The sequence below is a fragment of the Oncorhynchus gorbuscha genome, linkage group LG13, assembly GCF_021184085.1.
Source record: "Oncorhynchus gorbuscha isolate QuinsamMale2020 ecotype Even-year linkage group LG13, OgorEven_v1.0, whole genome shotgun sequence".
Taxonomy (NCBI): Eukaryota; Metazoa; Chordata; class Actinopteri; order Salmoniformes; family Salmonidae; genus Oncorhynchus; species Oncorhynchus gorbuscha.
In genome coordinates, this window is record NC_060185.1 from 86,627,884 (window position 1) to 86,645,202 (window position 17,319).

Genomic DNA, 17,319 nt, shown 5'->3' on the forward strand with positions numbered 1-17,319 from the left:
GATCATTTCTGAAAGTGGCCAGTGATCATTTCTGAAAGTGGCCAGTGATCATTTCTGAAAGTGGCCAGTGATCATTTCTGAAAGTGGCCAGTGATCATTTCTGAAAGTGGCCAGTGATCATTTCTGAAAGTGGCCAGTGATCATTTCTGAAAGTGGCTAGTGATCATTTCTGAAAGTGGCAGTGATCATTTCTGAAAGTGGCCAGTGATCATTTTTCAGTGATCAAAGTGGCCAGTGATCATTTCTGAAAGTGGCCAGTGATCATTTCTGAAAGTGGCCAGTGATCATTTCTGAAAGTGGCCAGTGATCATTTCTGAAAGTGGCCAGTGATCATTTCTGAAAGTGGCCAGTGATCATTTCTGAAAGTGGCCAGTGATTCCCAATCTATGTCTATTGGCAAGCGCCTCTGATGTTCTAGTGATGGCTGTTTAGCAGTCTGATGGCCTTGTGATACAAGGGAAACAAACATCCACTCCCATTTTTCTATGAGACACTGTAATGCTGAAACAGGTGTGTGTGTTCTATTAGTTAAACAGGTGCTATTGTGATGTGTGTGGGTGACAGCCACAATCCAGGCAGCAGGTTTATCTGAGGATGTATAGATTTTAATCCTACTGCAGTGTTGAGCAGCACCATCATGGGCCACATGACTTATACCTCCTACTGCAGAATTGAGCAGTACCATCCTAGGACATATTACCTATATCTCCTACTGCAGCATTGATCAGCACCATACAGGAACATATGACATGTATCTCCTACTGCAGTGTTGAGCAGTACCATCATGGGCCATATGACATATATCTCCTACTGTAGCATTGATCAGCAACATACAGGAACATATGACATATATCTCCTACTGCAGTGTTGATCAGTACCATCCTAGGCCATATGACATATATCTCCTACTGCAGCATTGAGCAGTACCATCATGGGCCATATGACCTATATCTCCTACTGCAGCATTGAGCAGTACCATCATGGGCCATATGACCTATATCTCCTACTGTAGTGTTGAGCAGTACCATCATGGGCCATATGACATATATCTCCTACTGCAGCATTGCGCAGTACCATCATGGGCCATATGACCTATATCTCCTACTGCAGTGTTGAGCAGTACCATCATGGGCCATATGACCTATATCTCCTACTGTAGTGTTGAGCAGTACCATCCTAGGCCATATGGCCTATATATCCTACTGCAGCATTGAGCAGTACCATCCTAGGCCATATGACATATATCTCCTACTGCAGCATTGAGCAGTACCATCCTAGGCCATATGACATATATCTCCTACTGCAGCATTGAGCAGTACCATCATGGGCCATATGACCTATATCTTCTACTGTAGTGTTGAGCAGTACCATCATGGGCCATATGACATATATCTCCTACTGCAGCATTGAGCAGTACCATCCTGGAACATATGACCTATATCTCCTACTGCAGCATTGAGCAGTACCATCCTAGGCCATATGACATATATCTCCTACTGCAGCATTGAGCAGTACCATCCTGGAACATATGACCTATATCTCCTACTGCAGCATTGAGCAGTACCATCCTAGGCCATATGACCTATATCTCCTACTGCAGCATTGCGCAGTACCATCCTAGGCCATATGACATATATCTCCTACTGCAGCATTGAGCAGTACCATCCTAGGCATATGACCTATATCTCCTACTGCAGCATTGAGCAGTACCATCCTAGGCCATATGACCTATATCTCCTACTGCAGTGTTGAGCAGCACCATACTGGCCCATATGACCTATACAGTGATTATTGGGTGTGGCTGCATACTCTCATAACATACAGTCCTAAAGGGCACTCTTTTCCCTATAGATTGCACTGCTTTTGACCAGGGCCCACATTTCCTTTAGAAAAACACTGCTTCAGCCCTGACCCCTGTCCCCCTGTCGCCCCTGTCGCCCCTGTCGCCCCTGTCAGCGGTTTGATTAGCCTTTGAAATGTATTTGCATTTATTTCGTAACTGTGTCAATTTGAAGACGGCTAAAAGATTACACTCCAGAACCCCAAATGTGGTATCTGTTGTGTTTCAGTTGGTTGGCAGATGTACCTCACCCTCACGCAGACAGACAGACAAACAGAGAGTTAAAAGGATCGAGACGAGGCAGGAAAAATACAACTTCCCTACTTTAGGCTACACACTGCTTAGTCACAAATGACACCCTATTCCCTATATAGTGCACTACTTTTGACCAGGACACATCGGGCTCTGGTCAAAAGTTGTGTACTTTATAGGGAATAGGGTACCATTGGGATACAGACAAAATTATCCTCACATGGCCAAACTGGGTTTGAAAAAGACACCGAAAAACTAATGGCAAAATAAATAAATGATTTAGCCAGTCAGTCATGCTGCCAGTGTTTCTGTCCCTCTCTGTGTGGACACCGTACATCAGTCATGCTGCCAGTGTTTCTGTCCCTCTCTGTGTGGACACCGTACATCAGTCATGCTGCCAGTGTTTCTGTCCCTCTCTGTGTGGACACCGTACATCAGTCATGCTGCCAGTGTTTCTGTCCCTCTCTGTGTGGACACCGTACATCAGTCATGCTGCCAGTGTTTCTGTCCCTCTCTGTGTGGACACCGTACATCAGTCATGCTGCCAGTGTTTCTGTCCCTCTCTGTGTGGACACCGTACATCAGTCATGCTGCCAGTGTTTCTGTCCCTCTCTGTGTGGACACCGTACATCAGTCATGCTGCCTGTGTTTCTGTCCCTCTCTGTGTGGACACCGTACATCAGTCATGCTGCCAGTGTTTCTGTCCCTCTCTGTGTGGACACCGTACATCAGTCATGCTGCCAGTGTTTCTGTCCCTCTCTGTGTGGACACCGTACATCAGTCATGCTGCCAGTGTTTCTGTCCCTCTCTGTGTGGACACCGTACATCAGTCATGCTGCCTGTGTTTCTGGGTAAATAAAGGCCTACGGTGCCAGCGACGGAAATGTATCAAAAGTGGTTATTTGGATACAAATGTCTCTACAAATATATTGAACAGACAATACATACTTAATACATACCAAAAGCTATAATAATATAATTTTCTCCTGAATGTACAACAGATTCTAACTATTTACTTTGTATAGTTTGTGTTAGGTTCAGTAGAAGTAATAAAACATCTACTCAAATATCAACTGCTATTACTTTTTTTTGTAGTCAATGTCTTGTCCTTTTAGCATTGAAAAAAGGCCCACAGCGTCTTTAACCTATTCATACCAAGGAGATGGTCATGTACAAAATATGTGCCAATGTAGTACATTAACCAAACTTGTTTTTAGTGTGGAAGACAAATTCCCTTGCAGCAATAAAGGATTATCTTTTCATCTAGCTGTGATTGCTCATTTGAACTTTCAGTCAGAACTGTGGAGGAGGGGAGGGGGAGGGGTTGGTGGGTGATGTTTCCAAGTTGTACTTTATCTGGCTAACAAGCTCTATATCTTACTTTATTCTACAACTTACACTTGGGGAAAGTATGGTGTGAGAGCAGAGAGAACGGTGAGTTATTGTGTCAGAGCAGAGAGAGGGGTGAGGTATGGTGTGAGAGCAGAGAGAACGGTGAGTTATTGTGTGAGAGCAGAGAGAAGAGAAAGGGTTGAGGTATGTTGTGAGAGCAGAGAAAAGAGAGGGGGTGAGTTATTGTGTCAGAGCAGAGAGAGGGGTGAGGTATGGTGTGAGAGCAGAAAGGAGGGGTGAGTTATTGTGTGAGAGCAGAGAGGGGGTGAGTTATTGTGTGAGAGCAGAGAGAGGGGGTGAATTATTGTGAGAGCAGAGAGAGGGGTGAGTTATTGTTTGAGAGCAGAGAGAGGGGTGAGGTATGGTGTGAGAGCAGAGAAGGGTGAGTTATTGTGTGAGAGCAGAGAGGGGTGAGTTATTGTGAGAGCAGAGCGAGGGGTGAGTTATTGTTTGAGAGCAGAGAGAGGGGTGAGGTATGTTGTGAGAGCAGAGAGAAGGGTGAGTTATTGTGTGAGAGCAGAGAGAGGGGGTGAGTTATTGTGAGAGCAGAGAGAGGGTGAGTTATTGTTTGAGAGCAGAGAGAGGGTGAGTTATTGTGTGAGAGCAGAGAGAAGAGAAAGGGTTGAGGTATGGTGATTCTCACGATTTTACAACAATCAGTTAGCCCTCTATTCATCTTCCCATCAGTATATCCTTATCATACCGTAGGATTGAGTTACCCTGAGAAGCAGCTTTCCCTGGTTGGCTGGTCATCGTTTCACTGACAGAGCTGTTTCTATCCTACCTGTGTGTTTTAGGAGGGTCATATTTCACTGACAGGGCTGTTTCTATCCTACCTGTGTGTTTTAGGAGGGTCATATTTCACTGGAGGCTTGATGCCGTTAACCATCTTCTACATAGATTTGTTGAGACAGATAACTCCCTTACAACACTAGCCAGCCAGGCTGTTTTTTATTTCTGAGTTAAAAAGAGTAAGACGATGTCATGTTTTGTCTTAGATTGTCTTGTCATTTTGCTTTTCCTTCTGTTCGTTTTCCCCCTGCTGGTCTTTTTAGGTTCGTTCCCCTTTTTCTCTCTCCCTTCCTCTCTCTCTTCTCTCTATCGTTCCGTTCCTGCTCCCAGCTGTTCCTATTCCCCTAATCAATCATTTAGTCTTCCCACACCTGTTCCATATCTTTTCCCCTGATTAGAGTCCCTATTTCTCCCCTTGTTTTCCGTTTCTGCCCTGTCGGATCCTTGTCTATTGTTCACCGTGCTGTGTCTGTGTATCGCCCTGTCGTGTCGTGTTTCCCTCAGATGCTGCGTGGTGAGCAGGTGTCTGAGTCTGCTACGTTCAAGTGCCTTCCCGAGGCAACCTGCAGTTCATGATCGAGTCTCCAGTCTGTTCTCGTCATTACGAGTGGAAATTGTGTTTTTTGATTGTATTTTACTTTACTGGATTAAAGACTCTGTTTTCGCCAAGTCGCTTTTGGGTCCTCATTCACCTGCATAACAGAAGGATCCGACCAAGAATGGACCCAGCGACTATGGATTCTCTCTACTCTACTCTCGAGTTCCAGGGAGCGATGCTCGGCAGACACGAGCAGGAATTGTCTGCTGCTCGGCATGCCGTTGAGACCCTGGCCGCTCAGGTCTCCGACCTCTCAGGACAGTATCAGAGTCTTCGTCTCGTGCCACCAGCTACTTCCGGGTCTTCCGAGCCTCCGGAACCTAGGGTTAATAACCCACCATGTTATTCTGGGCAGCCCACTGAGTGCCGCTCCGTTCTCACCCAGTGTGATATAGTGTTCTCTCTCCAACCCAACACATACTCAAGAGAGAGAGCTCGGATTGCCTACGTCATATCACTCCTTACTGGTCGGGCTCGGCAGTGGGGCACAGCTATCTGGGAGGCAAGCGCTGAGTGTACTAACAATTATCTGAACTTTAAAGAGGAGATGATAAGGGTTTTTGATCGTTCAGTTTTTGGGAAAGAAGCTTCCTGGTCCCTGTCTTCCCTATGTCAAGGTAATCGATCCATAACGGATTACTCTATAGAGTTTCGCACTCTTGCTGCCTCCAGTAACTGGAACGAGCAGGCGTTGCTCGCTCGTTTTCTGGAGGGACTCCACGCTAAGGTTAAGGATGAGATTCTCTCTCGGGAGGTTCCATCCAGCGTGGATTCTTTGATTGAACTCGCTATTCGCATTGAACGACGGGTAGATCTTCGTCACCGAGCTCATAGAAGAGAGCTCGCGTTAACTGTGTCCCCCCTCTCCCCGACACTACCATCTTTCCCCACTGACTCAGGTGTTGAGCCCATGCAGCTGGGGGTATTCGCATCTCGACTAAGGAGAGGGAACGGAGAATCACCAACCGCCTCTGTCTCTATTGCGGTTCCGCTGGTCATTTTGTCATTTCATGTCCAGTTAAAGGCCAGAGCTCATCAGTAAGCGGAGGGCGACTGATAAGCGCTACTAGACGGTCCTCTCCGTCAAGTACCTGTACTACTTTACCGGTCCATCTACGCTGGACCGGATCGGCAGCTTCCTGCAGTGCATTAATAGACTCTGGGGCGGAGGGCTGTTTTATGGACGAAGCCTGGGCTCGGGAACATGACATTCCTCTCAGACAGTTAGGGAGCCCACGGTCATGTTCGCCTTGGATGGTAGTCCTCTCCCCAGTATATTATGTGAAACACTACCTTTAACCCTCACTGTATCTGGTAACCATAGTGAGACCATTTCTTTTTTGATTTTTTGTTCACCTTTTACACCTGTTGTTTTGGGTCATCCCTGGCTAGTGTGTCATAATCCTTCTTTTGATTGGTCTAGTAATTCTATCCTTTCCTGGAACGTTTCTTGTCATGTGAAGTGTTTAATGTCTGCTATTTCTCCTGTTTGTTCTGTCCCCTCTTCTCAGGAGGAACCTGGTGATTTGACAGGAGTGCCGGAGGAATATCATGATCTGCGCACGGTCTTCAGTCGGTCCAGAACCAACTCCCTTCCTCCTCACCGGTCGTATGATTGTTGTTCTGATCTCTTTAAGAAGCGTTTTGCATCCGCTCCTATCCTTGTTGCACCTGACGTCACTAAACAGTTTATTGTTGAGGTTGACGCGTCGGGGGTGGGCGTGGGAGCCATTCTGTCCCAGCGCTCCGATGCTGACGATGGGGTCCACCCTTGTGCGTATTTTTCTCATCGCCTGTCGCCGTCGGAGCGTAACTATGATGTGGCTAGCCGCGAGCTGCTCGCCATCCGTTTGGCCCTAGGCAAATGGCGACAGTGGTTGGAGGGGGCGACCGTTCCTTTTGTCGTTTGGACTGACCAAAAGAACCTTGAGTACATCCGTTCTGCCAAACGACTGAATGCGCGTCATGCTCGTTGGGCGTTGTTTTTCGCTCGTTTCGAATTCGTTATTTCTTATTGCCCGGGTACTAAGAACACCAAGCCTCATGCTTTATCCCGTCTCTTTAGTTCTTCTGTGGCTTCTACCGATCCCGAGGGGATCCTTCCTGTTGGGCGTGTTGTCGGGTTGACTGTCTGGGGAATTGAGAGACAGGTTAAGCAAGCACTCACGCACACTGTGTCGCCGCGCGCTTGTCCTAGTAACCTTCTTTTCGTTCCTGTTTCTACTCGTCTGGCTGTTCTTCAGTGGGCTCACTCTGCCAAGTTAGCTGGCCATCCCGGCGTTCGGGGTACGCTTGCTTCTATTCGCCAGCGGTTTTGGTGGCCTACTCAGGAGCGTGACACGCGCCGTTTCGTGGCTGCGTGTTCAGACTGCGCGCAGAAGAAGTCTGGTAATTTTTTTTCTGCTCCTGGTCTTGCTGGGTCTCAGTCTATTCCCTGCCATCGCATCTCTCCTGTTCTTGCTCCTGCCCTTGCTGTGTCTCAGTCTGTCCCTAGTTGTTACTCTCCTGGCCTGTTTGGTCCTGTTTGCTCTAAAGCTTTCAGTTCTCTACCCGTGTCTCATTTTTTTTTTTTAGAGTAGTACCCTAGTTTCCCTTTTTATCGTTTTTCGTTACGGTCCTGAGGAGAGGAGTTGGGTTCTTTCTCGGGACGTGCTGGACCGTTTGTGATCTATGATTTCCTCCGTTGCCGCCAGTGTTCCTCCTCGAGAGCGCCAGGAGGCGCTCGGTGAGTGGGGGGGTACTGTCATGTTTTGTCTTAGATTGTCTTGTCATTTTGCTTTTCCTTCTGTTCGTTTTCCCCCTGCTGGTCTTTTTAGGTTCGTTCCCCTTTTTCTCTCTCCCTTCCTCTCTCTCTTCTCTCTATCGTTCCGTTCCTGCTCCCAGCTGTTCCTATTCCCCTAATCAATCATTTAGTCTTCCCACACCTGTTCCATATCTTTTCCCCTGATTAGAGTCCCTATTTCTCCCCTTGTTTTCCGTTTCTGCCCTGTCGGATCCTTGTCTATTGTTCACCGTGCTGTGTCTGTGTATCGCCCTGTCGTGTCGTGTTTCCCTCAGATGCTGCGTGGTGAGCAGGTGTCTGAGTCTGCTACGTTCAAGTGCCTTCCCGAGGCAACCTGCAGTTCATGATCGAGTCTCCAGTCTGTTCTCGTCATTACGAGTGGAAATTGTGTTTTTTGATTGTATTTTACTTTACTGGATTAAAGACTCTGTTTTCGCCAAGTCGCTTTTGGGTCCTCATTCACCTGCATAACAGACGATGACACATCAGAGAAAGTTTTTCTGTATTTTATTTTTCTTATCAAAAACAAACATCAGACCAATGTTGGTATAAGCCATACCAGACCTGGGTTCAAATGCTATTTAAGGTATTTCAATTACTTTTCAATACAATTTAAAACACGTATTCAGATCAAATTTATTTGAAAAAAACCAAGTAGCTGAATATTGACATTTATTTGTAAATAGACTTAGAAAGTAGTAGGAAATACTCAAATACACTGACTCAAATACGAGTATATGAAATAAATATTTGAAAATACTTTCAGATTCAATTTGGTTGACTATTTGTTTTTTTTCACAAATAACCATTCAAATGCTCAATTAAAAGTACTTGTTTTGAGCTGTTTATTTGACAATACTTAAATACACAGAACAAAATATTTGAATAACAAATACTCAATACACATGTATCTGAACCCAGGTCTGCGTCCATCGCAAATCACTATTCTACAATGGCACATGTTGAACAAATGTTTTAGACGCAAGCACTCAGATATAAAAACACATACATAACCAATAAAATACACTCCTTAAATACAAATACAAATATATACAAAATGTGATGACAGTCAGCAATTATAGATTTGTGTGTCATGGCTGACTCTGCTGTTTCCTTGGGAACCAGGCCCTGCTCATCCTGCTGTCACATGCAACTAAGCCCTGCCCTGTCAGTGCTAACGGACTACTGTGTGTGTGTGTGTGTGTGTGTGTGTGTGTGTGTGTGTGTGTGTGTGTGTGTGTGTGTGTGTGTGTGTGTGTGTGTGTGTGTGTGTGTGTGTGTGTGTGTGTGTGTGTGTGTGTGTGTGTGTGTGTGTGTGTGTGTGTGTGTGTGTGTGTGTGTGTGTGTGTGTGTGTGTGTGTGCAGACAGTTCAGTCTCAGGTAGAAGTCTCTTTCTCCCTCTCCTTCTTTCTTTAGTCTCTTCAAACCTCTAGTTGTCTCCTGCCCATCCCTGTCTCCCCCTCTATCAGTCTCTTCAGACCTCTAGTTGTCTCCTGCCCATCCCTGTCTCCCCCTCTATCAGTCTCTTCAGACCTCTAGTTGTCTCCTGCCCATCCCTGTCTCCCCCTCTATCAGTCTCTTCAGACCTCTAGTTGTCTCCTGCCCATCCCTGTCTCCCTCTCTATCAGTCTCTTCAGACCTCTAATTGTCTTCTGCCCAACCCTGTCTCCCCCTCTATCAGTCTCTTCAGACCTCTAGTTGTCTTCTGCCCAACCCTGTCTCCCCCTCTATCAGTCTCTTCAGACCTCTAGTTGTCTCCTGCCCAACCCTGTCTCCCTCTCTATCAGTCTCTTCAGACCTCTAGTTGTCTCCTGCCCAACCCTGTCTCCCCCTCTATCAGTCTCTTCAAACCTCTAGTTGTCTCCTGCCCAACCCTGTCTCCCCCTCTATCAGTCTCTTCAGACCTCTAGTTGTCTCCTGCCCATCCCTGTCTCCCCCTCTATCAGTCTCTTCAGACCTCTAGTTGTCTCCTGCCCAACCCTGTCTCCCCCTCTATCAGTCTCTTCAGACCTCTAGTTGTCTCCTGCCCATTCCTGTCTCCCCCTCTATCAGTCTGTTCAGACCTCTGTGCCTTCCTGTGGGTATAGGATGCTTGCTGAGCCCAAGCCAGGGTAGAAATGCCCATTGAACTGGCTGAGGATGGGGCTGCTGTAACCCAGGGAGGAGTGGGTGGGCGAGGAGGAGAGGCCAGGAGGAGGCGGTAGCTGGGAAGCCCACTCCAAAGCACCTGAGCTGAGGCAGTAACTACCAAAACCCCCAGGCTGTGTAGGCCTCTGGGTCCCGTCCAGGGTAAGGGTTATGGGCAGGGCATGGTTCAGCGAATCTCCTCCGATTACATTGGCTCCCCCAGATACCACTCCAGACATCTCAGACAGGAAGCTGCTCAGGCAAGGGGCGGTACCTGAGGAGGAAGGGGAGGGGATTCTCTCTGGCGTCTGGGACATGTCGATCCCATGGTTGCTGGGGGGTTGGGGACTCCCCCGGTCATCGGGATCACCTGACTCCAGCCCTACTGACTCCCCCTCTCCTTCAGACAGCGAATCAGACTTCCTCTTCCTTTTACGACGGAAGTTTCCATTGTCAAACATCTTCTCACAGTTTGGGTCTAGTGTCCAGTAGTTACCCTTACCTGGAAGAGAGAGAAAGAGGGAAGGGGGGGGGGATAGATTAGAATGTGTTTGGGGTTGACACATGGACTACTGACTGCATCATCTACTATCATTACTAAACACAGTTAATCTATCATTTTATCACACGACTTTTACACACTCTAAAGACAAGCTGTTCTATGACTAGACTGTTACACACTCTACAGACAAGCTGATCAATCACTAGACTGTTACACACTCTACAGACAAGCTGATCAATCACTAGACTGTTACACACTCTACAGACAAGCTGATCAATCACTAGACTGTTACACACTCTACAGACAAGCTGTTCTATCACTAGACTGTTACACACTCTACAGACAAGCTGATCAATCACTAGACTGTTACACACTCTACAGACAAGCTGATCAATCACTAGACTGTTACACACTCTACAGACAAGCTGATCAATCACTAGACTGTTACACACTCTAAAGACAAGCTGTTCTATCACTAGACTGTTACACACTCTAAAGACGTTCAATCACTAGACTGTTACACAATCTAAAGACATTCTATCACTAGACTGTTGCACACTCTAAAGAGAAGCTGTTCTAGCACTAGACTGTTACACACTCTAAAGACGTTCTATCACTAGACTGTTACACACTCTAAAGACAAGCTGTTCTATCAATAGACTGTTACACACTCTAAAGACAAGCTGTTCTAGCACTAGACTGTTACACACTCTAAAGACAAGCTGTTCTATCACTAGACTGTTACACACTCTAAAGACATTCAATCACTAGACTGTTACACACTCTAAAGACAAGCTGTTCTATCACTAGACTGTTACACACTCTACAGACAAGCTGTTCTATCACTAGACCAGTGGTTCTTAACCGGGGTTCGATCGAACCCCAGGGGTTCGGTGAGTCAGTCTCAGGGGTTCGGCGGAGGTCAAGACACACATCCGATTCATATGATTCGTGATGACAAGCTCTGCTTGGCCATCATTGGCTGCAGGTGATCATGCTACATCGCTTGGCCTATCTGTGCTGCAGGGAATTTGGCGCGCTCAGTTTGTGACAATGGTGATGGTACGTCTTGTGATTTCTTTCTTAATATTTTAATTCCTTCATACTTACTATGTCGAGCAAAAAAAAGAAAGTGGTCGGACGAATATGTACAATATGGATTTACATGTATAACCGAACGTGATGGGAGTCAGTGTCCTAACTGCATGATTTGCAATGCCAAGTTGAGCAATTCTAGTCTAGCACCGGCAAAGCTAAGAGAACACTTCCCTAAGCTGCATGGAGATGGAAAATACAGGAACACAACGCTCGCTGAATTCAAGGTGAAGAGAGCCAGATTCGATGAAAAGGCTACTCTGCCTGTTCTCGGCTTTGTACCCATCAACAAACCGATCCTCACAGCATCGTACGAAGTTGCTTACCTGATCGCAAAGCAGGGCAAACCACACACCATTGGTGAAAGACTCATAAAACCAGCTGTGTTGAAGATGGCGAATATCATGCTGGGAAAAGAGGCTGAAGTTAAGTTATCCCAAATTCCTCTTTCAAATGACACCATCAGCGACAGAAGAGGACATGAGCAAAGACATCTTGGCTCAAGTAGTTGCAGATCTGATTTCAAGCCCGGCAAAATTCAGCCTTCAACTCGACGAGACCACAGACATTTCCAATCTAAGCCAGCTTGCTGTATTCGTGCGCTATGTGAAAGACGACGTGATAAAGGAAGAATTTTTATTTTGTAAGCCTCTTACAACAACAACTAAGGCAGCCAATGTGAAGAAACTTGTGGATGACTTCTTCAAAGACAACAATCTTTCGTGGGATATGGTTTCTGCAGTTTGTTCGGATGGAGCTCCAGTCATGCTGGGAAGAAAGTCTGGTTTTGGTGCGCCAGTGAAAGCCGATGCACCACACATTGTTACGCATTGTATTCTGCACAGGCATGCGTTGGCAACAAAAACCTTGCCTCCAAAACTGGCAGAAGTATTAAAAATTGTAGTGGAATGCGTGAACTATGTGCGAACTAGTGCTCTGCGGCATCGCATCTTCAGTGAGCTGTGTAAAGAAATGGGCTCTGAATTCGAGGTACTTCTGTACCATTCTAACATTAGGTGGTTATCCCGGGGACAGGTGCTGAATCGTATTTTTGCCGTGCGTGTGGAATTAGCCCTGTTTTTGCAAGAGCACCAACATTGTCATGCAGATTGCTTCAAAAATTCTGAGTTCATTCTCATTTTAGCGTACATGGCTGATATCTTCGCAGCTCTCAATCATCTCAATCAAAAGATGTAGGGCGGTGGAGTCAACATCATCGAAGCGGAGGAAAACCTGAAGGCTTTTCAAAAAAAGCTACCGTTATGGAAACGACGAACAGAGAACAATAACTTCGCAAACTTTCCCCTGCTGGACGACTGTGTAAGTAAGATCGAAAATGTATCTGGAATCGGAGACATTTCTGTACCCGCTGAACTGAAGCAAGCAATGGTCACACACTTAGATGAGCTTGCAAAGGCTCTCGACGGATACTTCCCTACAAGAGAGTCATATCCAGCATGGGTGAGACAGCCGTTCACGTTTAGTGTTGAGACAACAGATGTCAATGATGAATACCTCGATGAAATCATTGAAATTCAGCAGAGCCAGGTTCAACAGCAACTCTTCAGAACAACAACGCTTTCAACGTTTTGGCGTCAACAAATGGTAACGTACCCTGTTATTGCTAAGAAAGCTCTGGAGATTTTCATACCGTTTGTTACAACATATCTTTGCGAGCAATCCTTTTCGAGGATGCTGGACATAAAAACGAAGAAAAGGAACAGACTTTGTTGCGAAAATGACATGAGAGTGGCACTTGCCAAGGTGAAGCCGCGCATTTCAGAAGTCACACTGATTTGCAGTAAATATTCATTATTATGTTTTTGTTTTTGTGTGAAAATGATAATCTGTGTGAAAATGTTTTGATGATTTTGTTCTTTGAACACAGTGATGTTGATGCACGGTTCATTTTGTGCACCAGTCAAATATATACCTATGTTTTGAATTTGATTTTTTTCAAGTAAGAAGGGTTCGGTGAATGCGCATATGAAACTGTTGGGGTTCAGTACCTCCAACAAGGTTAAGAACTACTGCACTAGACTGTTAAACACTCTAAAGACAAGCTGTTCTAGCACTAGACTGTTACACACTATAAAGACAAGCTGTTCTATCACTAGACTGTTACACACTCTAAAGACGTTCAATCACTAGACTGTTACACACTCTAAAGACAAGCTGTTCTATCACTAGACTGTTACACACTCTAAAGACGTTCTATCACTAGACTGTTACACACTCTAAAGACAAGCTGTTCTATCACTAAACTGTTACACACTCTAAAGACATTCTATCAATAGACTGTTACACACTCTAAAGACAGGCTGTTCTATCACTAGACTGTTACACACTCTACAATATAATAAATAATAATAATATATGCCATTTAGCAGACGCTTTTATCCAAAGCGACTTACAGTCATGTGTGCATACATTCTACATATGGGTGGTCCCGGGGATCGAACCCACTACCCTGGCGTTACAAGCGCCATGCTCTACCAACTGTGCAACAGTCTATCACTAGACTGTTGCACACTCTAAAGACGTTCTATCACTAGACTGTTACACACTCTAAAGACAAGCTGTTCTATCACGAGACTGTTACACACTCTAAAGACAAGCTGTTCTAGCACTAGACTGTTGCACACTCTAAAGACGTTCTATCACTAGACTGTTACACACTCTAAAGACGTTCTATCACTAGACTGTTGCACACTCTAAAGACGTTCTATCACTAGACTGTTACACACTCTATAGACAAGCTGTTCTATCACGAGACTGTTACACACTCTAAAGACAAGCTGTTCTAGCACTAGACTGTTGCACACTCTAAAGACGTTCTATCACTAGACTGTTACACACTCTAAAGACGTTCTATCACTAGACTGTTACACACTCTAAAGACAAGCTGTTCTATCACGAGACTGTTACACACTCTAAAGACAAGCTGTTCTAGCACTAGACTGTTGCACACTCTAAAGACGTTCTATCACTAGACTGTTACACACTCTAAAGACGTTCTATCACTAGACTGTTACACACTCTAAAGACAAGCTGTTCTAGCACTAGACTGTTACACACTCTAAAGACGTTCAATCACTAGACTGTTACACACTCTAAAGACGTTCTATCACTAGACTGTTACACACTCTAAAGACAAGCTGTTATATCACTAGACTGTTACACACTCTACAGACAAGCTGTTCTATCACGAGACTGTTACACACTCTAAAGACAAGCTGTTCTAGCACTAGACTGTTACACACTCTAAAGACGTTCAATCACTAGACTGTTACACACTCTAAAGACAAGCTGTTCTATCACTAGACTGTTACACACTCTAAAGACGTTCTATCACTAGACTGTTACACACTCTAAAGACAAGCTGTTCTATCACTAGACTGTTACACACTCTAAAGATGTTCTATCACTAGACTGTTACACACTCTAAAGACAAGCTGTTCTAGCACTAGACTGTTCCACACTCTAAAGACAAGCTGTTCTATCACTAGACTGTTACACACTCTAAAGACGTTCAATCACTAGACTGTTACACACTCTACAGACAAGCTGTTCTATCAATAGACTGTTACACACTCTAAAGACGTTATATCCCTAGACTGTTACACACTCTAAAGACAAGCTGTTCTATTACTAGACTGTTACACACTCTAAAGACATCCTATCACTAGACTGTTGCGCACTGTAAAGACAAGCTGTACTATCACTAGACACTCTAAAGACAAGCTGTTCAATCACTAGACTGTTACACACTCTAAAGATGTTCAATCACTAGACTGTTACACACTCTACAGACAAGCTGTTCTATCAATAGACTGTTACACACTCTAAAGACGTTCAATCACTAGACTGTTACACACTCTAAAGACAAGCTGTTCAATCACCAGACTGTTACACACTCTAAAGACAATCTGTTCAATCACTAGACTGTTACACACTACAGACAAGCTGTTCAATCACTAGACTGTTAAACACTCTAAAGACAAGCTGTTCAATCACTAGACTGTTACACACTCTAAAGACAATCTGTTCAATCACTAGACTGTTACACACTACAGACAAGCTGTTCAATCACTAGACTGTTACACACTACAGACAAGCTGTTCAATTACTAGACTGTTACACACTCTAAAGACAAGCTGTTCAATCACTAGACTGTTACACACTCTAAAGACAAGCTGTTCAATCACTAGACTGTTACACACTCTAAAGACAATCTGTTCAATCACTAGACTGTTACACACTCTAAAGACAAGCTGTTCAATCACTAGACTGTTACACACTCTAAAGACAAGCTGTTAATCATAGACACACACTGTTACACACTCTAAAGACGTTCTATCACTAGACTGTTACACACTCTAAAGACAAGCTGTTCTATGACTAGACTGTTACACACTCTAAAGACAAGCTGTTCAATCACTAGACTGTTACACACTCTAAAGACAAGCTGTTCTGTCACTACACTGTTACACACTCTAAAGACAAGCTGTTCTATCACTAGACTGTTACACACTCTAAAGACAAGCTGTTCTATCACTAGACTGTTACACACTCTAAAGACAAGCTGTTCTGTCACTACACTGTTACACACTCTAAAGACAAGCTGTTCTATCACTAGACTGTTACTCACTCCAAAGACAAGTCACAATGGCTACTTAAAGTAAAGACACATCACAACTAAAGTAGAATTTTGACTTGACTAAAGATTAACAGCAGATTCACATTTGTCTGTCATGACAGATTTGGTTCTGGGTGCCAAGGTTAGATTCAAAATGAATAATTCAACCATCAAGTACTGTCATACCTTAGATTTATTGTTTATTTTATTTTTTGGGCTTTTTGTAAAACAAACACATAATGTAGTAAGTCTTACCGGGATCGTCCTCGTCTCTGGGGACCTTCTTGAAGCAGTCGTTAAGTGACAGGTTGTGCCTGATCGAGTTCTGCCAGCCAGCCTTGCTCTTGTTGTAGAAGGGGAAGTTATCGGCCACATACTGGTAGATCTGACTCAGGGTCAGCCGCCGCTCCGGGGCGCCGTGGATCGCCATGGCGATGAGGGCAGAGTAGGAGTAGGGCGGGCGTACCAGCTTCATCAGGTCTTCCTGTGAGGGCAGAGAGAACCAGCTCAGCTCCCCCCCAGGGACCCCCGCCCCGCTGGACCCCAGGTAGGGCCTCTGCATTCCGTAGTGCTGGGGGACGAAGGGGGGCCCGGGGTTACCTGGAGGCCCGGCAGTGGCCAGGTAAGGGGGAGCGTTGATGCTGGATCCGTTGAACCACAGGTAAGGGTTGGGGGAGGAGGTGCTGTAGTCATAGGAGGTGTCGGGGGTGCGCTGGGGGCTGGGGAGCGATGGCGGAGGATAGTAGCAGTCACTGTACATGCTGAGTTCTGTAGGTTCCTGGCCCAAGCTGGGGAACTGGGGGCCACAGCAAGGAGGAGACTGGCCCTGAGGTTCGAACGACGCCATGGTCAGAATCTCTTGTCTCTCTCACCTGTGTTGTTCTGGTCCTTGGAAGATGATGACTGTTTCAGTGTCTGAGTTGTGCCCACGGGGTCTCTCTCTCTTTCTCTCTCGTCTGTCGCTCACTCTCTTTGTGTGTGTGTGTCTCTCTCTCTCTCTCTCTCTCTCTCTCTCTCTCTCTCTCTCTCTCTCTCTCTCTCTCTCTCTCTCTCTCTCTCTCTACACCTCTACCTCTTTACTCTTTGCCCTCGCTCTGTCAGCACTGTCAACTGTTGCACAGATTTTATCTGTTTCCCTGGCAACACCCATTTCTCCTGATTGGTTGTTTAGCCAGGTGAGGATTCTGACAGGAGTGTCTGTCAACCAGTTTCTTCAGGCTCCCTCTCTCCAAAGGAATATACACCCATACTCTTAGTAAGCGTTTCATTCCATTTTTGTGTTGTGAAGAAAATAAAAAAA

At 45.4% G+C, this 17,319-nt stretch overlaps 2 protein-coding genes across 4 annotated transcripts in view; both read right to left on the reverse strand.

The window, feature by feature from the left end:
* LOC123993645 (NEDD4-binding protein 3-A-like) overlaps positions 1-17,319 on the reverse strand; it is a 154,572-nt gene that overhangs the window by 44,620 nt on the left and 92,633 nt on the right. The window lies entirely within an intron of this gene.
* On the reverse strand, positions 8,147-17,055 carry LOC123993646 (forkhead box protein I1-like). The gene is made up of 2 exons (XM_046296010.1): positions 16,275-17,055; positions 8,147-10,285 (listed from the first exon to the last, which is right to left on the reverse strand). Exons 1-2 carry the CDS (start codon positions 16,864-16,866, stop codon positions 9,714-9,716), a joined length of 1,164 nt encoding a protein of 387 aa, XP_046151966.1. The 5' UTR covers positions 16,867-17,055; the 3' UTR covers positions 8,147-9,713.